Raw genomic sequence first — 25,951 nt, forward strand, 5'->3', positions numbered from 1 at the left:
GCCCACCAGCAGGACAGAGCTGTGGCACACTCTGCAGAGCAGAAATGGCCTTAAAATGGTTTCAGTTTAAAATGCAGCAGGAAACAGAGCTCAGAAATGGCCTTAAAATGGTTTCATTTTAAAATGCAGCATTGAACAGAGCTCAGAACTGCAGCAGGGACTGCCCTGTGCCAGCACCTCCCACAGGAGCCCTGTGCACCATCCATGAGCACTGGGACCCAAACTGAACACTCAGCACTGGGACAGGGACAAGGAGAGATGTGTCACTGCTGAGTGACCAAACTGAGCACAGGGACAGGGACAAGGACACAGTGTCACTGCTGAGTGACCAAACTGAGCACGGGGACAGGGACAAGGACACAGTGTCACTGCTGAGTGACCAAACTGAGCCCCCTCAGCACTGGGACAGGGACAAGGACACAGTGTCACTGCTGAGTGACCAAACTGAGCACTGGGACAGGGACAAGGACACAGTGTCACTGCTGAGTGACCCAAACTGAGCCCCCTCAGCACTGGGACAGGGACAGAGATGTGTCACTGCTGAGTGACCCAAATGAGCCCCCTCAGTACTGGGACAGGGACAGAGATGTGTCACAGTGTGAGTGACCAAAGTGAGTCCCCAGTGCTGGGACAGGGACAAGGAGAGAGATGTGTCACAGCTGAGTGATCCAAACTGAGCCCTCAGTACTGGGACAGGGACAGAGATGTGTCACAGTGTGAGTGACCCAGCACTGGGACAGGGACAAGGAGGGTGATGTGTCACTGCTGAGTGACCTGGAGCAGCTCAGACAATGCCAATGCCAGCTCTCACTGCTAAGCATGATGAGCAGGCACAGAATTACAGAATTGATGCTCAGGGGAGCTGAAGCACAGCTCCATGGTGCCAATAGCAATGAGGTGTTCTGCCTTGGACAATTATATTTTATGCAGCACAGTAATCCTCTTTTGAAACTTTCTGGAAGTTAAAAGGAAGATGGAGAAGACCACTGAGACATCTGCATACAGGAGTAAGTAAAAGGCTCAGAAAGCCAAGAGGGTACAACTCACTTCTGAATGATGTCTTGGTCTGTCTTAAACATCTGAAGGAAAATGTGCATCCAGTTACTGTGAGAAGGTGTCTGAATCATGATAAACAATCAGTTAAAAGTCAAAAAGTCAGAAATGAGTGGCCCAGAAAGCTTTTCTACAGAGCTCTATACATATGCTAACTCAATTTGCAGAACAGAAACATCCTGCTGCACAGTTCAGAGCTTATGAATAAGCAACTATATATAACTGGAAAAAAATCTTGTGTCATGCAGTAAAGGTGGGCTGTTCACAGGCTGTGAAGGTACAGACTCTCTTTGTCCTGCCTGGCACCATCTCTCCCCTCTCCACTTGAACATGTGAGCATTTTTCTTCACTGGTCAGCAGTCAGAAACATGATGTATCACAGAATTCTCATTCTGCAAACAGACTCCACCCATAACAGAAGACAACATTTAGCTCTGCATCAAAAGGCACTTGCACATTATTAACAAACAAAGGAATTGCAAAGATTTGCATGGGAGTAGGTTAATTTGAGGACAGCAGTTTAAAGGGAGTTCTCTTTTAACATGAGTCAAAGATGAGAGTCTATGTTTTGTCTGGCTGTACCCAACACAGAATGTGTTTCCATAACTTACAGTCCTGGATTGCTGTTCTGTCTCCAAGAGCACCAGAGCATCTCCCCCATGTCCCATCTATTTGGACAAATGCTTTTTCCATAATCTCACACTACATCTCAGTGTGACATTTGTACTAATCAGAGAGAGGTTAAACTGGGGAAAGGTAAAAATGGAGCACAGTGCAATAAACTGGGTGTGATCCATTATTCATGGAGTCCAGTGTGCAGTCCCCATGGACACCCAGCACCACGTGCCAGCACAGCACATGCACTGCAGACCCAAAGATTGCATTTCTAACTGCTGAAAAAAGAGAATTTTAAGGGCATTCCAAAATGCAAAGTGGATGTTCTTTTTATGCACAGAAACATCCACTCCATCCCAGAAGCTGATTTAGCTTAGCATGAGTGACAACCTGGTGCAAGGAGTTGCTCAGAGATCACCTTTGTCTCATCAGCATGTTGAGAACCCCCATTTACAAAAAGTGTGCATCTTCATCACATTTGCAGAATTACAGACCAACAAACTATGGGGTGAGACTTCTCCCACAGCAGGAAGCAAGGAGCCTTTCCTGTGAGTTTATCATGCAGCTTCTGCCAATTATTAAAAGCAAGCCGTGACAGGTAAAAGCAGGAAGAGAATGCCTGGGGAACAGAGATTTGTGTAAAGGTTAGAGGCAGCACGGGCAATATTGGTTGCAAAAGCAATCAGGCAAAGACAAACACAAAAAAGGACAATTAAGTCTAACTACACATGACATACTACATGACATGGATGAAGACTTAAACAACACAACATTTTCACACTGCAATAGCCATGGATACATCATCTGCATACCACCACAGGAATATGGAACTGAGTATCAACACAACAAAGGCATATCACAGCAATAAAGACCACCTAAACAATCTCCCAGTCTACTTTTTGGTAAACAGATACCTTATTCACATTTTTTAAATTTTATTTTACTTCTTTTCCTGCTTTCTGAACTAACTCTATTGCTTTTACTGCAGTTGGTTTTTACTGACTACATCCATCCAGCCTGTACAGAGGAGGACAGAGAGCATATCTGTTTTGCTATGTAACCATTTAGCTAAAACACAGTAACAGCACAGGTAATGAAAGTCTGAGTGGCTGGCAAGTTCCTGGGTTTTCCTGTTCCCTATTTTGCTCTTAGAAAAGAAAGTGTCTCAATCTATGCTTCAGACTTCTAATGCCAGTTTTCACGTTGGAGGGTTATAAAATAGCAATAGGCAGGGGTGATGACAGGAAAGATGGGATTAACAGAAGGAAAGAAAAGATGTTGCCAAATGGAAGGACAAGAAAAGAGAAAGGAAGCTGCCCATTTTACACACATGACAGCAGCAAGTCAGCCAGCAAATAGCAGCTGCCACTCAGCAATACTTTTGTCTCCTTGAAGGAGATATGTGCTGTTCATGCAGCTGCCATGAGGAAAAAGTAGTTTAGTTACTTTACAATCTGTATTTACTGGTTCCTTTCTCCTGCTTTCATTAAATACACAACTTAAATCTAGTATCACCAGCACTCACTGGATCTGGAGCCTCTCAATGCTCTCAACTTTAACACTGATTTCTGCATATCCCAGTCATCATCTTCCAGCAGCAAAACTTCCTAGAGAGCTACAGAACTGTAATGACACATTTAAATAGAATGTATTCAAAATAAGTCTGCCCTCACAGCTTCACCTGTTTACAGATAAATGCTTGAAGATCAGAGCCCCAGGATTTTCATGAAAAGATGTTTGGCTGTACAGCAATTCTCTCCAGCTTGTCATGAGATAATTTGCTGCTCTAGAAGGCACCAAACTAACAAGCCCACCAAAACCCAAACCCACAAAAGCCACAAAATTAATAGAATAAGCAGAGTTCAGAAGGAACTGCAAGTGTTCATCTAGTCCATTCCTTTTTCATCAGAATAAATTATATCCCCATCATGCCTGGCAGACAGCTGCATTGCCACTTTTTAATGACTTCCAGGGCTAAAATACTGCAGGGTTATACAAAACCAGAATTTCCTAAGACTACCCTAACATAGTTTTTAAAAGCCCAGAATGAAAATGCAATTTAAGTGCAATATCATCTGTTCTGTCTTCCATGAACACAGATATCCTGGGGTTTTGCTTCTAACTCTTTGTACAGCTTCCAACACTATCTAGGTTACTCTGCTGTCATGTCTCCCCTGAGCCTTCTCCTCTGCAGACAAAGCATCCCAATTCCTTCTCTCTTTCTCACAGGTCATGTTTTCTCAAAGCACAGAACACAGAAATGGTCAAAAAAGGTCTCTGAGGTCAGTAATGATCTCAAATAGCATCTTGCTTGTGGTAATATATGAAAAGTGTGCAAAACTACAATACCCTTACTTTACTTATGCCATCTGTGATCAACAATATCAATGCAAGAGTAAATAAGAGTATTGTCAAGCCTCAGAAAGAATAAATACCTAGGCTGAATTTTGGTCAATTTATTTGTTCCTGAACAGCAATATAGACTGCTTCATTTCTGTCAGAATGGTTAAAAAATAATCTAAAGAGTAGTCAAATGATGAGTATTTTCTTGCTATTTTTAGGATTGCTACAATGGAAATGCTGGCGCCAGCTTTCTTCAGTGATGTGATTATGTGTAAGATGTCAGGAGCATTTTACTTCAAAAGTCTGTATGTTAATACAAGTAAAATGCAAATGCATGCAGAAGAGCAGAGTATATGTAATAATATAAAAGTGGAAGACTTCTGAGCCTGTTAGCTCAGCCTGTTAGCTCTTCCATCTGTAACAGCCCCAAGGCAAATATTTCAGTTTCCTGGGGTTCTTCAATATGCTGTATCCAGGCTTTAGTTGTGCCAGCAACTCACAAAACATTCTGAATGATGCAGAACTCTGCAATTCTCCTTGTCATGGTTACACACAGCCTTGCTGAAGATCACCCAAACTCTGCCTCTCCCAGCAGCTGCCATTTGGAATTGCTTTGCCAGCACAAAGCTCAGTCCCAGCTAGGCTCAGCCTGCAGATCCAGCCCTGGCACAGGCAGATGTTGCTGCACTGGCACCTCCAGCCTTGGCTCAGCAGCCATCCCTGCCACAGCCACAATGTCTCACTGCAGAGCAGGCTCCAAGCACACACACTGGGGATTTATTCAGCTGATGGCTCTCCTGGGAGCCTGAGACACTCTTCAGGACCAAACAGATGTAGTCCTAGGCAGAAATGCTCCCCACAGGGAATATTACTTAAGAAATATTTAAATATATGCTCCCTTCTATGCTGTTTTGTCAAAAGACATCAAAAAGCCAAAGAAGAGCCTGATCACTGCATAACCCATTGACACCTCCACACTACAAATGATCTCAAAACAGTCTAACGAATTACTCCCAAGTGAAATGCAAGCAGTAACAAAACAAACATTTCTCTGTTCAATATAATGAGAGAAATAAAAGAGCTTCTGTTGGTTGCACCAAGAATTGTTGTGGAAAAGAAATAAATTCACCCTGAAAAAATTTCAGACTAGGAACATTTGTTTCAAAACTGTGTCAACAAAGTTATTTACAATTTCCATTCTTCAGAAAATGACAATAGGAAGCAGCCCACCCTCCAGAAATAAATTCATATCAAGCAGAGCATTTCTGTGGGGCCTGGCACATTCTACCAACACCAAGCTAAACACTGTAGGTATTTTACTCCTTGAGTGCTGATACTCATAGATCCAGATGGATAAACAAATGGCTGGAAGACTAGAATCAGAATCAAATTCCTAGCCAAATAATAAACTCAGGTTACTTAAATTGTAACTTAATTTCTATTATATATGCAATTGCAAAGTCTTCATTAACACTATGACACCATCCCCCTTCTTCTTACATTTATAAGCCAATTATTTATTCTATCACTTTATATTCTACAAAGATGAGCTGCTAACCAGTCATTGTAAATGATAAAGAAAAATTAAAAGATGAAATCTACTGGACTGTCATGCAAATCACTTCGTGCTGAATCACAATATATTCAAAATAGTTGCCACCTGCCTCCTTCAAGGAATTGCAATATAGGCTTGTGTTGTCTTTTTACCAATTTGTCTTGTTTGAACCAGTTTGAATTTGCACCATTCATTTCACACAGGCCAAAACAGTGTCCATTCTTCTAAAGACTGAACCCACACCTTTCCTAAAGAGCTCTGAAGGAAAAAAATCACTGGAAATTCAGTGAGCTCATACTCCTCCTACCAACACTACAGTTTTGACTAAGTGACAGGCACCAGCGGTGGCAGGTGACAACTTTGATTTTCGTATTTAAAGCTCTGACCGTACATTGATTCTATTTAAGGCACTGAATATATAAAAAAAGAATGAGCTTCAATATTGCCCGTGGTACCACAGACCCCTCACCCTCACTGAGCAGTTGGCTGGAACTGCTCAAGCCCCCCATGCAGAGCTGAGAGCACTCCCTGCTGCAGAATGAGAACAGGACTGTACCGTCCGGCGTTGCCTGCTGGCGGGGTTTTTTACATTTGACGTAATCGTGGTCAACTGGAGTGGCTGTGTAAGGTGGGGATGTCAGACCTGGACCTGAGGACGAGGGGAGGGAAGTCCCAGGGCCTGGCACTGTTCCAGCTGAGGAGTGAGAGTCTTCATCTATCAAGCAAGGCTTTTCTCTGGGAGGGCGACAAGAAAGGAGAAGTGTTACTGTGATATTTTTTGAAAAATCCCCTCGCCAGGATTTGTTCTCCTGGGAAGTTGGGAAGCTTCAGCTTCTCCCTGTTCTGCTGCTTTGGAATGTGATTTAGAGAATTGTTTATTCTAGTATGTGAATTGTTTTTAATTAATGACTAATCCTAGTCTAGCTGTATCAGACTTTCTGGTCAGTCATGGGTTTTTATTATTTATTCTTTTCTAGCTTTCTGTCTATATCCTTTTTCTATAGTTTAGTATACTTTTAGTATATATTATATATACATATATATTATATATAATATATTTTATATAATCTATTTTAGATAATGTGTAATATATATTATTATATATTATATAATAATATTATTACAACATAATACAACATAACATAACACAATATAACATAACATGATATGATAATGATATAATGATATGATATATAATAAATATAATATAATAAAGTATAGTATAGTATTATATGATATGATATGATAGGATATGATATGATGTGATGTGATGTAATATAATATGATATAATATATCATAATATAATGTATAATAATATAATATACTATAATACAATATAATACAACATAACACAATATAACATAACAAACATAGCATAACAAACATAACATAACATAACATAATATAACATAACATAATATAACATAACATAACATAACATAACAGTCTTCTGAGAACTTAGAATCAATTCTCATCTCTCACTTCATCCTGGGGACCCCAATACCACACAGGGAAGTGTTTATATACATGTTCTTACAGGATTTCCAGCACACCAATCAAATCTCACTGACAAATTCTAAAGCAAGTTATTTCCTCCCTGTAGTGGTTTTGGTTTGTTAATTTAAGTTTTTTTTAACTAATGTATTGATGAGTGTGGTGGGTTTTAGTGTTGGTGAATCACTTATGTATTTATTTCTTGTTGTGAGGTAGGAAGATAGGATTAGGAGAAAGGTAAAGGACGTTTAAAACTTTAAAAGAGTATAAAGAAAATTTTAATAACAGTAATTAAAATTAAAAAAAGCAGTAAGAATTAAAATAAATTTTTAGAACACTTCTTAATAACTTTTTTTCCTAATTGACATTGTAAAGAAATAAAATTGAAAATTTTTAGCTAGTTTATTACTTTTAAAATATTTTTTTAGTTTATTTAGGGAGAGAAGTTTTTTTGTTAATGCTATGGAGATTTTTTTTATAAGAGGAAAAAATAGCTTTTTGTGGTTCTCAATTTTTATGACTAGCAGCTGCCCGGGGAAACTTGTAGCTATGAAGTTTCTCCACCATGACACTCCCTTATCACTGGTCAATAGCAAACTCTTCTTTATTTTGTAGTTGTTAATGAGAAAAATTGTAAGGACTAAAATCTCTTGTCCTACAAGTGAACGTCATTTCGGTTTGCATTTTTTAACTGTTGATTTTTAAAATCAAATTTATGAATAAATAAAAAGAGTGGCTTGCTTCAAAATGGATCACAAGATCAGAATTGTTCTGTTTTCTTCACTTCCCATTTCCTCTGTGGCACTTATTGAGACCTCAGAGTAGCACTTAATCTTATTCATGGTTCCTGAAAACTGCAAAATTAATGTAAAATTTGTTCACTTTGTTTATATTTTATTCAGCCTTGTTTCAATAGTTTATTGTACAGTTTATCAGCATTCATTCAGAGGATACTGCTGGAAACTAGCACTCACTTTTCTGCAACTTTTGGGGTGTTCTTCTCCTCACCCCTGGCAAAGGGTCCCTCAGAAGCTTCTTTCATAAAACTAACAAGTACCTCTGCATCTACTCCAGAGTCTGGCTTCCCCACAAGTTTCAAAATAGAAGCATGAAGTCGAAAATACACCTAAAAAACACCAAAGTCCATTTGGTCAGTAAAGAATACCTAGCTCTGTAATTTATTACAAATAGTCTTTTCTCTGTGGAATCTGCAGGAGTTAGTTAAGACAGCTACTTTCACCTAAACTTACCTGAATTGAATTCGCCCTGCCTTTGAAAGCTGCTTTTAAATTAAAAAATCTGAACACTGTGCAAATTTTATAACCATAACCTATGGAACACAACAAGGAAAGCAGAACTGGCTTCATTGAGAGCAAGTGATCACTGGGTCTGTTCTAGAGCTTTTATCAGACAACAGTGAGAGCAAAGGTCCCATCTAATGGATGAACCTGTGATTCCATAGGTATGAGATGCCTGTAAATCCTATCAATGTCTGATTTTTATAAAAACCAATTAACTTTGCAGCAAAATTCAGAAGGGGAATTGCTACCCAAGTGGAATTGCCTTTGAAATGAAACCAGCCTGAATAACAGGCTCCATTTCACTCTCCAAGTGTGTCCTGCAAACACTCCCCAATGCAGAGCACCATCTACTCGCACCTAACATGATATAGGGGTCACCTCGAGCCAGGTCTTATGAGCTCTTGGAGTTCTATAGCTCAGCTCCCTCAGATGGCATAAAATCAGCAGGATGGCTTCTGTGGTAGTGTTGGAAACAGAAAAGTTTTGATAAAAGGCAAAATAACAAAGCTCTTTGCAGAGAAAAACCCAGCCCAGGGGCAAGAGGCTCTTGCTCCTGGTGAAACACCCCACAAAAGTGATTATTTCCTTTGTTCTTTTTCTAGTGAGTTGCTTAGGCTGGACTTTTTGCTTCTGTCCAATTGGCTACCCTTAAGTTTGAGGTGGAGTTCCCAAGGTCCTATGAGGTGTGTTTTTACCTAATTGAGGAGAGAAATTTCTGGGCTTTTTTCCTTTTTAAGGAGACAAAGGATAGTTTTGTCACTTCATCAACAGGGGGCACATTCCTACAAGAACAAAGCTTCCAGCTACACCTTCAACATTCCTTTACCTCCAAGGCTGCCAGTTAGACATCCAACATTCCCTTACCTCCAAGGCTTCCAGCTACACCTTCAACATTCCCTTACCTCCAAGGCTTCCAGCTACACCTTCAACATTCCTTTACCTCCAAAGCTTCCAGCTACACCTTCAACATTCCTTTACCTCCAAGGCTTCCAGCTACACCTTCAACATTCCTTTACCTCCAAAGCTTCCAGCTACACCTTCAACATTCCTTTATCTTCAAGGCTTCCAGCTACACCTTCAACATTCCTTTACCTCCAAAGCTTCCAGCTACACCTTCAACATTCCTTTATCTTCAAGGCTTCCAGCTACACCTTCAACATTCCTTTACCTCCAAGGCTTCCAGCCACACCTTCAAAATTCCCTTTACCTCCAAGGCTTCCAGCTACACATTCAGTGTTCCTTTACCTCCAAGGCTGCCAGTTAGACATCCAACATTCCCTTACCTCCAAGGCTTCCAGCTACACCTTCAACATTCCCTTACCTCCAAGGCTTCCAGCTACACCTTCAACATTCCCTTACCTCCAAGGCTTCCAGCTACACATCCAACATTCCCTTACCTCCAAGGCTCCCAGCTACACCTTCAACATTCCTTTATCTTCAAGGCTTCCAGCTACACATTCAGTATTCCTTTACCTCCAAGGCTGCCAGTTAGACATCCAACATTCCCTTACCTCCAGGCTTCCAGCTACACCTTCAACATTGCTGTACCTCCAAGGCCTTCAGCTACACATTCAACATCCCTTTACCTCCAAGGCTTCCAGCTACACATTGAACATTCCCTTACCTCCAAGGCGTCCAGCTACACCTTCAAAATTCCCTTTACCTCCAAGGCTTCCAGCTACACATTCAACGTTACCTCCAAGGCTTCCATGGCCAGTTCTGGTGGGTTGTGGTAGTGAATCTTCTTTGGGTATCGAGCAGCCTCCTCGTGCAGGTAGTGCCCTGCCTGTTTGTAGTGCAGCAGGTACACCACAGGAGGCTGCTTCTGTTTCTCAGCTATCTTGCCCAGCATGTAGTGGATGAGCCACTCCTCCTCGTCGCCGTCGCCCTCGCAGCGCGCCGCGGACGTGAAGCACAGCTTGGCTGTCTCCAGCATGCTGTCCCTGCGCTCCTCCATCTGCACAGGGCACAAGAAAGCTCACTGCAGCAAAGCCCAAAAACACCCTGCTGCCTGTGGAAAAGCACCTGAGCATGGGAAACACTTTTAGTGTAAATGATGAGAAGGAATCAAATGCATCCCAAGTGGTGAAACGCATCCCAACCGCCCACAAAATGGGTTTGTGGATAGGGTTTGTTCACTCCAGTGACTGCTGGCACAATCAACCAGAACAAAACAATAAGACAGAAGAAATATCTATATCTATATCTATATCTATATCTATATCTATATCTATATCTATATCTATATCTATATCTATATCTATATCTATATCTATATCTATATCCATATCCATATCCATATCCATATCCATATCAATATCTGTCTGAAAATCAACTACCCAATATTCACATCTACAGAAATTCCACCACTTTTTCACAGTGGTAGAATTTTTTTTGGTAATTTTTTTGTGGTTTTTTTTTTTTTTTGTTTTAATTATCTTAACTCTTCAAAGAAAAAAATTATTTGCTTTGTTCTGCAACTGAAGTCTGCTAAAGTCGCTATGGACTACTCTCATTTGTGAAGATAAGTATTTCATCTTGCTTGCAATGTAGCTAATTTTGAGATGAATATTCTCCCCACCCCATCAAAAAAAAAAAATTAAAACCAGCAGCATAAATTAAAGCTAAATGCCAATAAATTCATGTAAAAAAACTAGGTCAAAAGATGCATTAATGTAATTTTCTCTCTTTGAAAATGAAGTTTATAAATTTCAACTGTGTGGCTATAACGAAGAACTAAAACACAGCCTTCCCTTTCCTAAACATTCTGTGAGAAGAAGAGAATAATAAGGTTTTTATGTATGAGAAACACATTTCTGAAGAGATATATCTGTGGAAGTGAGATGAAATTGTTTCAATTCATCTTTTATTATAATAGAGCTTTTCTTACTAAATTATGCATTTTTAATATATTCACTTGAAAAAAAATGAAGATTTAAGTAGCCCTAAATAAACATTCTCATTTAATCTTCAATTTTAGATGGCTGCTCTGTATTGCTCCTTTTATCTGATACTATGAAGTAATTCCAGCACCATCCCTGGAATTCTTCAACAAATCCCTCATTGCCAAGGGGCTGCAAGACCATAAGACCAAACTTCTGATAGGGCAAAGACATAAAATGCAGTAACTTCATTTTCTGAGGAGTTTGTTTCAGAGCTGTTGGATGCAATAACCCTCCAGAAGAAAACTCTATTGTTGACTGTAATTTCAAACATGCTCTTTAATAAACTATTTGTTCCCTTTAAATACAGGCTGACATCAGCTTTGTTCTCAGGTAAGGAAGTGCAGTGTGAGTGCAGTGCTGAGGCAGCTCAGACTGACACTCACCACCCCCTGCAAATCTCCCAGAAGCAAAGGGTGCTCCCAGTACTGATCTCTGCAGCTCAAACACTGAAAGTTTTACAAATTACAGCACAGGAGCAGCACTTGCTTTTCTCATTCTGCTTCCAGCTGCAGACTAGGTAATATTTGTAAGTCAGAATAGCTAAATCAGAAATGGAGTTCACTGGTCCAAAAAGACAAAACGTTTTTCCAAGCAACTCTTATCAGTGTCAGAGTGTATTTAGAATTGTTCATTTTGGTTTAGCAATAAACTTCATAATGTTTTTCACCTCCCTTATGCAGAGATAATGAATTCATAACAATGTTTTCAATGGAAATTTGATCTTTTGTTTAGGTAAATGGCCCAAAACCACAGAAAAAGGGGAGGATTCTTTAGATGTAAGAGATGACATGTGGACACAGATATCAGAGTAATTTCTGATCTCTTCACTATTTCAATATGTATGCATTTCACCTTTTCTTGGAAACATTGCATGACATTTACAGAAAGGAAAGGTAAATATAATTCCCCTTTCCAGAAAGTTACAATAATTTCGTGTCACCTTCAAAACATAATTCAAAGATTAGGCTCAAACTGATTTTACACAGGAAAAAGAGAGGAAAAAAACCCACCTTCAAATGCTGCTTGACCATATTACATGAATATTGGAATTTCCAACATTACTAAGTAATCATACAGTCTCATATGTAGAATATAGCATGTAAGTACTTAATTTAAAAATTTACTATGTTAGAAAACTGTGCCAGATTGCAAGGCAAGATGTATTCTATTTGCCATCTGTTAGAGGTGTGGCAGTTGTCTTCTGTTAATTGGGCAGTTTTCCTTATCTCTTCCACACCTAATCCTCCCTTGGGAGGGGACATTGCTGATAACAGCTATTGAATGTCCCTGCATGGCTGATAAGAACTACAGCATCCCACTGGGAGATGTGAGCCCAGAGGGAGGAGCCAAGCATTCCTACCCAGATATAATCCAGAGGTTTTGAGACACCAGCACAGCTTCTCCACTGGATTCCCCAGAGGAACAGCAGCTGCCTCTTCTCCCACTGGATCTTCAGAGGAAGAATACATCCTTCTCTACAGGATCCTGCTCCAGCAGAACCCCCCCTGACACTGCAGGAGGGCTGAGCCACAATTCCAATGGGACTGCTGCCAACACCCTGACCCACAGGGTGTCAGGTTGGGTTCTGACTCTGACAGTGTTGTTTTGGTTTACTGCATTGTTTATTTTTTTTTTAATTTTTCCCCTAATAAAGAACTGTTATTCCTGCTCCCATATTTTTGCCGGAGAGCCCCTTAATTTCAAATTTATAACAATTCGGAGGGAGGGCGTTTACATTTTTCCACTTCAGGGGAGGCTCCTGCCTTCCTTAGCGGACACCTGGCTTTTCAAACCAAGACAAAAACCTAATTTTAAGTATTTAAAATTGTATACTCTCTGTTAGATCCCACCTGCTTGACCACTTCAGGGGGAAGTTCTGTTTTCCACTGCTTGAGCTGCCGGGACGCGAAGGAATGCAGGGCGTAGGAAATGGTGCCGTACTCGATCCACAGGGACAGGTTGGAGCTGTCGATCTCCAGGGCCCGTTTGAAGCAGTTCAGGACAGGGGTGGAATGTTTCCAGATGGGGCCATCACTCTTCAGCTCGTTGGAGTTCAGCTTGTCCTGAATGCGGCTCGCTCGAGCCAGAGCCATCCCAGCCCAGGAGTCAAACCTGTGCAGGCAGGAACACAACCCAGTGTTGGAAAAGATGGAAGTTTGACAAGAAAGTTTCACAGATATCTGTGCTTGGCAGAAAGCTCTGAATGTACAGCCTGAGAATGGAAGCAAGTTTTGAAGTTTTGATGTAGAAGAACAATAGATGTCTAAATTGAGAGATGAGCCAGTTTTGCTGAACAACTAAGAAAGCAAAGGTTAAGTTGAGTTGGAAGGGGTTTTATGGCTAGAGCAAAGGATATGTTGACCACAAACAAAAAAGATGCTTTTACCAAGCAGAAATAGGTCTTAGGAAAAGCAGAAAGTTACCAAAGTTACCACAGACAAACAAACATGCTGATGTGGCAAGTAGAGAAAAGGTTTAAGAATTTTCCACTGCAAGAAAACTGAAAAACAACTTTAAGCTTAAACTGTAACATAGTAACTCAGGTGATTGGATAGCAATGACCATAATTTGGTAATTATAGTTGTTATAACAGGCTATAGGATTGGTTGGTGTGTATTAAGATACTCAGCAAAGAAAAATATATAATGCATTGTAACCAGAACTAAAGGGGCTTCAGGCTTGCCTAGAGCTGTAGCTGGCAGCTCTTGTCACCCATGACCCAAGACTGCTGTAACAACTTCTTTACAATGAACAGCATTTTGAAGAGCTGCCAGGAGTCCCAGCTCTCTCATCTCAGGCTCTTAAACCCATGAACAAACTCCCCCCTGAACATTTCACTACACACAGACAAGATTTGTCTTCTGTATGTACTTTTTCCTCCTTCCATCACACAAAACAGATTTTTGCACTTCCTCCTCACCTCAGAGTGGAACACAAGCTGTACAGCTCAAATCATATTGATTTTCTTTAAGTGGTTTCCTACAAAGCACTGCCCCCAGTAACTGTCACACATGGAAAACAGATGAAAAATCCAGGTTTATTTGCCATGCAAAGCCAATATATCCATATTTCTAATGCCAGAACTCCCACTGTTTTTTCCTCAGTAACCACGCAGCTCTGTCAAAATGTTGTCACCCTGCAGGCCAGCAGACTTTGTGACACCTTGTGCTGTTGGACTCAACTGTGAATAATCACCATCATTTCCCAACATAAAAATCAAAAAGCCAAAATTGCATCCAAGTAGGAAAATCCTGATGAACTAAAACTGTGATTTCTGCCTGAAGGACTGGTGAGGGTCCAGCCTGTGTTTGTTGACAACACAATCTGAAGGGTGGTTTCCACAATCTCACTTTAACACCAGGGTTCCTCTGCTCTGGGCTTTTTCAATTTTACCATGATTTTAACACCAAGGCAACCACCATAATGTTCTCATTTTTTGCCTGCAATTTCTTCTGATTCCAACTGAAAACCCATTTCTAGGTCAAGTGACCTCAACAGTCAGATTCCTGAGGGGAATGAACAGGAACTGTAGTACAGACAAGTACCAACTACTTTGACTGGGACAAAAATCCTATGCTACCACATAAGGCATCTTCTGAGCAAAAAAAATGCCACATATTACAATAAAAATGCATTCCATTCATTTATTTTTGAATTTAAGTTTTAGAACATCAAAACTGCAGAAAAATGGGTAGGGGGTGATAATGGTAATTTCTTTATCTGCCTTTAAACAAACGTTTTAGCCATTTGCTAGTCACAAGTCCCAGACTAGAAGATGCAATAACATTAAACTACAGCTATTTCCTCTGAAGATTTCACATCTAAAATTGCTCTGTGCCTTCACCTTCCCTTTTGTCTCCATTACGTGACTGGATTTAGAAACAATTTTCTTGTCTCAAATCTATCAAATTAGGGTTTTTGTCACTGACCCTGATCTATCAACTTCAAGGAGAATTAAAATGATAACACCTAATATGCAAACTCTATATTTAATCAGCAAATTTAAAGGTTATTTAGTTTAATTTAGAAGACTGATATTCAGAACATGCCTTATTTTTAAGATGAGAGACTTTAATCTTGATGGTATTCCAGTGAGTTGTAAATTATCAAGAAACAAGGTGGTTTTGTTTAAATATCACTTAAATACTTTACTTATATTCTCTGTGTAGTTCTCTAGCAGCAAAATCAACACTTTTAGGAAGAGGTCAGCCTAAGCAATTAATGCACTAAAGGATGCCATTTGTGCTATAACTACCTATCAAATGAGAATATTTGGATATTTTTCACTCCTTATCATACATGAACATGCCAAAGCAAAGAACAAAAGGTACAAACAATTCATTCTTCAGAGTTATTCTTTATTTCAATTTAGCTTCCCCACCCCCTTTCATTTTTTGGTTTTAAGTTCAAAGCAATCAAATATTTAACCCTACGTTTTGGGTTTTGTTTTCTCTGTTGGGTTGTTTTAGAGATGCCCTTAATTATACAATGGACCTGTGATAATGGATTGCAGGAGGGGGTTTTGGCTGTTTGGGATTTTTTTTTTTTCATTCCTGAAACCATTTGCCTGCTTTTCAGGGCTGAAAGAAGTGAGAAGAAGGAAGGACATGCAGCAGGATTCCAAAATACTGACCTGTTTGGACAAATACAAATGTCGTGCATGTAAAATTTAATGGCCTTGGACTGTTCTTTGTTCTTGAAATGATAATCTGCCAGGAGATAATAGAGCTCAGTCACCACTGGTGGAGAGTAGTCTGCACCCTCAGGGAGAGATGGTGCCTGAAAATCAGAAAGGCAAAGGTTCATAATAAATGAGCACTTGCTTCTTCCTTGTAGAGAAAGCAACCTTTTCATCACACAATGTGAAGGGCTTGAATATGAAGACCTTGAAAGCAATTCACAGATAGAGCACTTACAAACACTAATGAACATCTCATCCTGACTATATTTTACCATTCAAAGACTAAAAGCTTTGGTGGGATTCTTATTTTATTTAAATGCAATTACCCAAGAAAACCCAACAGTATGGAACAAATCACTCCACTAATAATCACAAAGTCAACATAAAAACAGCAACACCAATTTTTACTCCTTTCAATTTAATTTTTTAATAAACCAATTAATTATACCTTGCTGGATGTTCCTTCAATATAGGCAGATACAGTCTCCAGGCTCAGCATAGGCTTGTCAGTTCGAGGAACAATTGTGGCAGTTTTCTTCAGAAGGTTGGCCAAATCAGCAGACACAGTACTGGTTTTGTAACTATCAAATTCTGGAAGAGTTTTAGGCTTAAAATACTCAAACATGAACAAAGCATCTTCCCATGTCAGATCAACCTGAAGAGGGAGGTAGATGAGAGGGGAAAAAAATATTTCAAATTCCAAAATTCAAGTCTACTAATGATAGTTTTCTATAGACTTTCTAGTTCAGAGGAGTGTGTACATTACTCTAGCAGGAACCAAACTAAACCTCCCAAGAATAGAGCTAAAGGTGCTATTCATTTATAGTGCTCACTTATTTAACAGACAAAGATATTGCTGTAACTTAGTGTAGGTCACTAAAGTCAAAATAAAGTAAAAATAAATTCATTCTACTTGTTTAGAGGACTTGCACAGAAAAACTGTTTAAAAGCAAGGATCAATTGTAAACATTCTGAGTGACACTGAGATCATGGGTAATATGGAGAAGAACTCTGCCCCTTCCATTTCAGAGCCAAGTAAGAGGAGTTAATGAAATGAGAACCAGACAAAATTCTGAGCCCCTCTTTGAACTCTACAGAAAATTACTCTCAGAATTTACTCCTCATTTTCTCTTCACTTTTCTTTCTTGAAAGCAGTAAAAATACTCAAAGTAATTGACAGCTCCCTTCTGCTAGACTAAGTTTTTTCTCCTTTTATTGCTTTACCCTTTTAACTTTATTCTTAAATTTTGCTCTGCATTGAAATGCAAGGAAGATGCAGAGGATAATCTCCTTATACTTCTCTTTTTCTTGTTTATCCCCTTTCTCTCATTATCTTTCCTCTCTAAGATGTACATATAACACACAAAATTTCCAAATATTCAAAGAACAGTAATGTAAGAGTATTTGTGTATTTTAAAAGGTTTGTTCAACAGAGCCAGACAATCATTTTGCTTGTATGAAAATGGTTTTGATTGATAATTCTATGATCACTTGCATTTGGTAAGTGCAAAATAGTCTGGGGTTTCTGAACAAAACCAGGGATGTTTCTCAAGGCAGGACATTGCATTGCTGCCCTGTATTTTTCTCTTCCTCCCTTAACATCACAACCCTCTTCCAGAAGCACTCTGTAGTTGCCCTTGTCCCAAATTCAATTGAATTTCACATTTCTTATGAACAGCTACCAGGTATTTACCATCAGAGATGTCAAAATAAGTGATAACATGTACTTGCAAACTTTTAACTGTGACATTTTTCACTTTCATAAACTGCAAGGCTGGCCGCTAAAACTTTCTTCTCTCAAGCTGACTTTTCCTCTCTAAATTTTCCTCAACCTTGAACTTCTTCTCAGCTGAAAATAGGAAAGTGATAGCTTAATAAAATCAATCTCTCAAAACTTTCAGGACGGCAAACTACTATGGATAAGACTAGCATTTAAAATATTCAACTTGTTATATTTATAATTTTTTAAAATATTAATATTTTTATTTTATTCTCTATAATGTGTAAAATACATAAAATTTACAAGGAAATAAAAGTATCTTTCTCAAAAATATATCAAAGTGCACTGGAACAAAACAAGAATGCATCTTTCATCGGTTCAGGATATTCCACTGACATTGGATAAGACATAACTCACCTGCTGTACTGAATGTTCTTCTAGGTACCTTGCTTTGCTTTTTTTGCTAGGGAAACCATATAAACAATAAAAACATTGCTCCAAGGCTGTTTCCAGCTCCTCTTTGTATGGATGAGTATCCTCAGAAGTGGAAGCTGCAAGTTCTTTCTGTAGTACCTGAACCTACAAGCCAAGCACAAGGACAAGGTCACCTGCAGATCACAGAGAGCTGCCCAGCTGCCTGAAGGCAGGTGATGAAAACAATTTTAGGGGATTTTAAGGGATTTCTACATGGATTTTTCCCCAACAACAATAAATTTCCCCAGTATTACTCATGTATTTTTGTGAACTGGTCACACACAAGTCATTCCAATGGCACTGCAGCAGCATTGAAGTGCTTTTATTTTTCCTCCTGTATTAATCCACACTTATCTTTAATCAATGAGGTTAAATATCAGCTTCATGTTTCAGATTTAAAATCACTCAAAGTTCTCCCCTACACATCAAGCTGCTTCTGTGAATATAACTGTGAGCTAGAGTTCATCAATGCTGTGGGAAAGGAAAAGGTACAGAAGAATATCTGCCCTAACTCACAACCAGCAATTTCCTCTGCATGAAAAAAGCAGGATGGAGAGGACTTGGCAGCAAAAGAAGAGAGAGAGTTAATGAAAATCTGGCTAAAAGGACCATAGAATTGAACAGTATGAACAGTATTACACAGATGGCTACACACCAAGGAAAGTGGCTGGATTGATCCCAAATTCCTAAACACTGTAGCAAGTTGCTATCTTTACCTTCAACACCACAAGAGAAAGCACCCATCAGTAGAATATTTTGGAAGATGCTGATAGTTTAAGACATTCATTATAAAAACTGCAGCTGAATGCCAAAAGAAGAAAGGTAAAACTTTGAAAATTCTCACTAAGCTGCCATAAAAAACAAACTCAAAAGGAACACATTCCATGAAGACATTTCAAGGTCAAGAAAAATATGCTCACCAAGAATAACCTGTGTAGGGGCATGCTGGATATTTATTTCATGACCAAATCAAGACCCACACAACCACTGAGGTTTAAGATTCAATTTCAATGTGTTCCACTATAGAATTTAAATAAAAAAGAAATGTTTATTTGTGACCATTTCTCATTTTTCAACATCTAGGACTTCAGACTCAATTATTTATGCATGATCCTACACAAAGCTTTCCTGTCAATACAAGCACTGCATGACAAGGCAAAAATCTGACTTTCTACATGTAAGAAGCTCATTTGTAAGAGCTGGAATTGAAGATGCTGATTCTCTTCTGATTAAAATATCTGTGCTAAGATCAAGGTACTGTTTATTAAGAGCCAAACCCCTGAAAAAGAAAAGCAAAGACAATTCTTAGAAAGCATTTCAATGACATCTGGAGTCACAGCAGACTCATTCACACTGAGTCCCAGCAGACACCTCATTGCCAGCACTTTCCCTGTATGAATTTGTGATCAACATTTGAAATTTACAGAAAGGGCAGCTAAATAAGCTGAAGAAAAACAGTGAGCATCAGAGGATACTGTAACAAAAGCCTTCAATTCCTACTGCTACAAACAAAAGCACATCTAACAGCAGTAACAGAATTCTCACTTGAACAGCATTCAAAACAATCTCCTTTGTTACTATTCAACTTTCAAGTTCTTGGCAGAAATCCAGAATTGTTCCTAATAATTCAGACTATTGCTAAAGGCCTTAATTAATATTAACACCTTCTCTTGCACAGCACATTCATCCAGAAGCAATATAAGGACCTTGAGCAGACAATTCACCTACAGAAGGTGACCATTTAACAGTAATCTATGAAACACACTGTTCACATTCTTGAGGGTTCCTTTCTCTTCAAATAATTCATCCCACTTTATCTTTGTCTTTCCCTATCCTTCCAACACCCTCTTGTCTCTGAAAACTCTGAGAACTGAATCCTTGTGTTTAATAACACCATAATATATTTTAGTTTAAGAAGCTGGCAATTCTGTCAGTGAAAATGGAGCATTTTGTTTAAAGTAGCTGATGATATTTGCAAAGAGCTGCAAATACATACACAGCCAGCTCCCAGTCATCTGTCCTTTGCCCAGGTTCCCAGCCCATACTCTGTGGGTACAGCACATTTTTCAGGCACAATTCAGACTCATCACCTGGCATGACATGAGCCTGGGAACAGCCCATCTATTTCCATGAACACAGGGCCTGAGCCAATAAACCCTCTGGAGCCCCTGCAGGGCCAGCTCAGGTGCATCAGCATTACGCTCCTAACACCAGGGAGGTGAGGAGAGCAGGACACAGAGATAATCTGATAGTTCCAGCCTGAATCAGCCTCAGTTCAAACCCTGCTCATTCTGACTCCTGCAGAACCCCTCAGGCTTTCTGTGCCATCCTTCCCAGCTGTCTAAATTACTGTCCTGGACATGCCACTGCTCAAATGCAGAGGTAGATGGGCTCTGGCACTGAGCTGTGCCTAATAAGCTCCAGGGAGTGCTGAGAAGGGAAATCAGGAGATTCCTGAGTAGCTCTATGCAGAACTAATCATGATTTTCTCTTGGCTGAAGGTAATAAACCTCAGTGAAGTCAAGCTGAATCTGCAAAGTGCCACTGAAATGTCCCTGCAGAGGGCCCAGTGGATGCCATGGCATCACATTATCTGGGATCTGCCAGCAGCCATGCTGTCCCAGGCTGTCAGTGCTCTCAGCTTTCTGAGCCAAGAGAAAATCAGCAAACAAATAGAAATATTCTATTTAACCGGGGGAAATTTCTTTTCTGGTGTAACAATGAGACCTCAAGGAATAATCTTAAAAAGGTCAACCATGAATGGGTGAGTCCTTTCATCTAATAATGCTACAGTATTAGTGCCCAGACACCTATTCCTGGAGCACATGAGAGGAGATGCAACACACCCATCTGAACAACAGAGCAAAGAACAGCCTTAACACACAGGAAAATGGAGGAATTCTTCATTCTCATCACTGTGCAACAGATTAACTGTGTATGTGTATTTTAAATAATATTTAGTTAATAACATGAAAACAATAGAGAAAAAAAAGCTATTTTTTTCAGACTGTGGTATAAAATCAAGGTAGATACAAATTCATTAACCACAGAACAATTAAATGCATCACAGCTTCAGAGCAAATCCAGGTAACACCACACAATGTGGGAGCAATCAGGAGCATTCCAGTTGTGTAACTGAGGACAGATGATGAGCTGCAAATCTTTACTCTTATGGTTTGGAAGAAACAAACAACCAAGCTGTTCAAAACTGAATTTTCTTGGCTGAAAGTTTAAATATGTTCTTTTTACAAGATAAACAGTATTTATGTACACTGAAATGTGCAAACCCTACCTAACACTTGACAAATTCAGTCCTGTGAAGTGAGCAACTTATTTAGAACCACTGAGACAAGATGAATATGGAATCCCACTGTGTTATTTTAGCAGCAATTTTAAAGATGTGACACAACAGGTTTTTTTAGCTCCTGAATGATGTACAGTACTATCCAACTGCTTGGTTTTCCCTACTTCCCTTTCAAATCCCATGAACAAAATAAAACACTAGTGCAAGAAGCAAAACAAAGGAGAAAAAAGAGAAGAAAACTATTCTTCCTCTTAGTGAGGCAAGTCCAGAGAACAATGGGGAGTGTGACAGAAGCAGACCAATAGAAAAGGGTCTGGAATAACAACCCTTTGCTATTCAGATTAAACTGACTGAAACTTTCATATGTTTGTCTGGGAGAAGTTGGAAAGTGGATTTAAAAGTGTATATTTAACATGAAGATAAGGCAGTAAACAATCTAACTTTGAACTTTGTTTCCTGCTTTGGGATGTGGCTTGGCCATATGATTTTCAGAGATCAATCAGAATCAATCTCAGTTATTCCACAATTTGTACTTACATAAAACTTGAGCAGAGCACCATCTGAATTGCAACACCAGGATCTTCTTCCCAAATACTCATGAGCTGTGTTCAGCAGCATAAGTGAAGAAGGCAACATAGGAGTATCAGGACTCACTGGAAGAAAGAAATTGGTAAATATTAAAGTAGCACAGAACTGAGTTAAATCTGAGTCAATGCTTCAAGTGGCAAACAGCTTCCTCTGGTGTAAAGTGATGCTTGCAAAGCCCTCTCCTCCCTTCAGCCATCAAGGTAAGGCAACAAACAAATATTTTATTACTTATGTTTCTGAGCTGGATGGTAAAGAGCTCAGGAGCAATATGTAAAAGTGAAGAAATAATCCACCTTCTTCTCCCTGGTTCTGCTGCTGCTGGCAGCAAAGGGATCGAAAAGCATCTTCCTCATGCTGGATGATCCTGTGCAGGATAATCCATGGCAGCACTGAGGACACATAGGGCTCCTTTGGTTCCTCCTGGACAGCCATGCTGCAGTCTATGATCTAATAAAGAAACACACGTTATACAGACAAAGTGATGTAAACACAGGTTGGGTGTGAATCCCTCCCAAACAACCCAAAGTTGGCAGCACATTTTACCCCAAGGAAATAATCTAAAGTTGAGCCTCAGCTTCTCACAAGTGGCTGTGAAAATGCTTGAGGTAAATCAATCAGTAGGGGAGGGGTAGTAGATTATTTGCCCTACTCTGACATTCCTCTTGCAGCCCCATTTTCCACCTAGATGTGTCTCTGTTAACATGCTATATGAGCAATTCACAGTAAGCAAATACACAGCAGCAATTCTTAGCATTACTACACCTCATTATTGTACAAGAAATTTCCCTACAACCCAGATACAGAGAAACTTACAAAAATTCCTGAATTCTAGAACAGGTGTTACAACAACTGTTAAAGACCAACTTGAATCATTAAAGATCCTACAAAAATTATGTGCCTGAACACTCTGTTCTCCAGAACTCCATTACATTCCATAAAACATACAACTTTACACAATAAGAGTATGATTTTGTAAGTAGTGAAGGGTCCTTGGCTTTTACAGAAGTAAATGGAGATTTGAGAACTGCAAGCACATTGAATTCTGACATTAACTAGACCTGCTTCTTAATAGAACTGCCATTTGTAAGTTTGCCATTTGTTACCTGGACTGAAAATGCTTGTTCAGCTTTGAGGTTTGAAAGTACCTTCAGTAAAAGGCTACAATTAGCTGGATTCATAATTCTAGAGGAAATTCACATTTCACTTTTCCCCTGCCATGTTCAGATCACCCTCTGTTTTTACTAGAAAAAACAGCACTTGCAAGCAATTCTACCATGCCTGTAAGGTTTATGGGACCTTCCCCTCCAGCCTGAAGCACTTACAGGCAAGATCAGAATTTACAAGCTACACCCAGGCAGCTCAACCAGTCTTCATATTATCACTATTTCAAATAGCCCAAAATCTCAGTGTTGCATTATCTTACCACTATATTTGATTGTTTTAGGCAGCTCAACCAATCTTCACATTATTACCATTTCAAATAGCCTAAAACCCCAGTGCTGGGATATCTTACCACCATATTTGATTGTTTTAGGTAGCTCAACCAATCTTACCACCATATTTGATTGTTTTAGGTAGCTCAACCAATCTTCACATTATTACCATTTCAAATAGCCTAAAACCCCAGAGTTGGGCTATCTCACCACCATATTTGATTGTTTTAGGCAGCTCAACCAATCTTCACATTATTACCATTTCAAATAGCCTAAAATCCCAGAGTTGAGTTATCTTACCACCATATTTGATTGTTTTAGGCAGCTCAACCAATCTTCACATTATTACCATTTCAAATAGCCTAAAACCCCAGTGCTGAGATATCTTACCACCATATTTGATTGTTTTAGGCAGCTCAACCAATCTTCACATTATTACCATTTCAAATAGCCTAAAACCCCAGAGTTGGGCTATCTCACCACCATATTTGATTGTTTTAGGCAGCTTGGCAGTGGATCTAGCTGCTGGTAGTCGATCTAGCACAGGTGTGTGCTCAGTGCAGCTCTATCACACTGCAGACTATGGCAATGCTCACACCAAGTGGTAATACCAGCTTCCCAAAAATGTAATAGCAATGTAACCAAAGCCATCACTAGGAGCGGGTGGGAATTCACCCAGCAGCTGCAGCAGGCCCTGAGTCCTGCAGCAGGCCCTGAACCCTGCAGCAGGCCCCGAGTCCTGCAGCAGGCCCTGAGTCCTGCAGCATGCCCTGAGTCCTGCAGCAGGCCCTGAGTCCTGCAGCAGGCCCTGAGTCCTGCAGCATGCCCTGAGTCCTGCAGCACACAGCACATCCCTGGTGCCAGGCCATGCCTTACCTGGATCAGGTTGTTTGTTAATCGAACCAGGCTCGGTGTGACAGAGGAGTCTTTCAGGATGCTGTTAACTGAGGATAATGAAGTGTCTATTCCTGTCAGCAGCTGTGTTACCGTAGCAACCCACTCCTCTTTAGCAGAGGCTGCTGTCATGTTAATCATCTGCTGAATTGCTTCATTCAAGGCAACATCTGAGCATTCAAAGCATTGCTTGTAGTCTTTCAGTTTGAGCAGGGAGTCCTAGGGAATGTAAATATGAAAAAGATCTATTATAACAATGAAGAGTTTATTTTAAACATGAATGCACAGCAGGGCAAAGCAAAACATTATACTCAGTTAATGTGATTACTTCAATGAAATGAAGCAATAACTTTAAATGCAACATTAAAAGGACAATAGGAGGTGCATGGATCCTGGATGACAAACACACAAGTAGGATCTAAATACAAAAAAATCTTCACATCTTTCTGCTTTAATAAAAGATGCAAGGAAAGAAAATAGGAAAGGGATGGCTGTAGGTCTGTAATTCTAATGATCTACAGCTGAATAAAGCCCTTACAAGAAACAGGGTTTGGATCTTTATGATCTCGTGCTACCATTTTATTACTTCATAAATAACAAAGTGGCAACTCCAAGGCCAGTGTAATAGCAACTTCTGCTTTTTTCTGCTCTAAAGAGGTTGGGTCACCAGATGGAAAATGTGGGACTTGGTTCAGTGCAGTTAAAAACCCATCAGTCTTTTTTTGTGCAAACATTTTTTCCCCAGAAAAACCTAATATACTCAGCTGAGCTGAGCTCATTAATACACTTATTAAACACTTATTTTTACAGTGTCAAATGGTCTAACTCTACAGCAATTATACTGCATGTATCAACAGTTTCTCATTCATGCAGGAGAGTCTTTACAGCATAAAAATCATTCATATGCTACATAACCAAGTTTCAGAATGGTTCTAAGTCACCATATAGTCAACAGCAGCATGAATTCATCCATAAAATAACTCAGGAAACTCAAGTTTCTGTTCATTCCATGGAGGCCTCAACATCTTGCATCTTTAGCCACATTCTCAGTCAGCAGAAGCTGGCACATTGCTAATGATGATGACAAAGCTGTGATCTTCACAGCATTTACAGGTTTGGTTCCATGTCTGGCTTTGTAAATAAGATTCATAACTGTTAACATCCACTCCAGAAATCCTTCCATCCAGTTTTCAGGAGTAAGTCTTAACTCCTTACTGAAACAGATTTTGTAAGAAACAAAGCAAACCTGGAGGAGAAGCAGCTGAGCTGGTCTCTCAGGTATGGATGTGACAAACTCCAGGTGTTTGGCTCTGCCATAACCATTGAAGCACAAGGTTGGCCTGAGCAGATGCACCACAGCATTGTAGTCCCCTGCCTCATAGAGTCGCTGGATCTCTTCCAAAGACTGGCATCTCTCCAGAGATTTTAGGTTCTTTTCAATCTGCAAACATCACAGATGATACAATCTTAACCACAGATGATATAATCCTAAATTTGTTTTCACATAAATTTGACTACTGACACTTCTCCCAGCTCTTAATGGGGAAGGG

The 25,951-nt window shown here is 39.6% G+C and overlaps 1 protein-coding gene across 3 annotated transcripts in view; it reads right to left on the reverse strand.

Annotated features, from left to right (window-relative positions):
* The window catches only part of CABIN1 (calcineurin binding protein 1), a 116,670-nt gene that overhangs the window by 78,091 nt on the left and 12,628 nt on the right, over positions 1–25,951 (reverse strand). For all 3 annotated transcript variants that reach the window (XM_058037268.1, XM_058037267.1, XM_058037265.1), the window contains exons 17-27: positions 25,648–25,842; positions 24,384–24,620; positions 22,368–22,521; positions 22,024–22,139; positions 18,126–18,287; positions 16,437–16,643; positions 15,941–16,086; positions 13,158–13,419; positions 10,059–10,319; positions 8,036–8,187; positions 6,123–6,301 (exon numbers count right to left, since the gene is read on the reverse strand). In XM_058037268.1, the coding sequence (XP_057893251.1) occupies positions 6,123–6,301; positions 8,036–8,187; positions 10,059–10,319; positions 13,158–13,419; positions 15,941–16,086; positions 16,437–16,643; positions 18,126–18,287; positions 22,024–22,139; positions 22,368–22,521; positions 24,384–24,620; positions 25,648–25,842 (2,071 nt within the window). The remainder of the gene's footprint in view (positions 1–6,122; positions 6,302–8,035; positions 8,188–10,058; positions 10,320–13,157; positions 13,420–15,940; positions 16,087–16,436; positions 16,644–18,125; positions 18,288–22,023; positions 22,140–22,367; positions 22,522–24,383; positions 24,621–25,647; positions 25,843–25,951) is intronic.

The sequence above is a fragment of the Melospiza georgiana genome, chromosome 18 (genome assembly GCF_028018845.1).
Source record: "Melospiza georgiana isolate bMelGeo1 chromosome 18, bMelGeo1.pri, whole genome shotgun sequence".
Taxonomy (NCBI): Eukaryota; Metazoa; Chordata; class Aves; order Passeriformes; family Passerellidae; genus Melospiza; species Melospiza georgiana.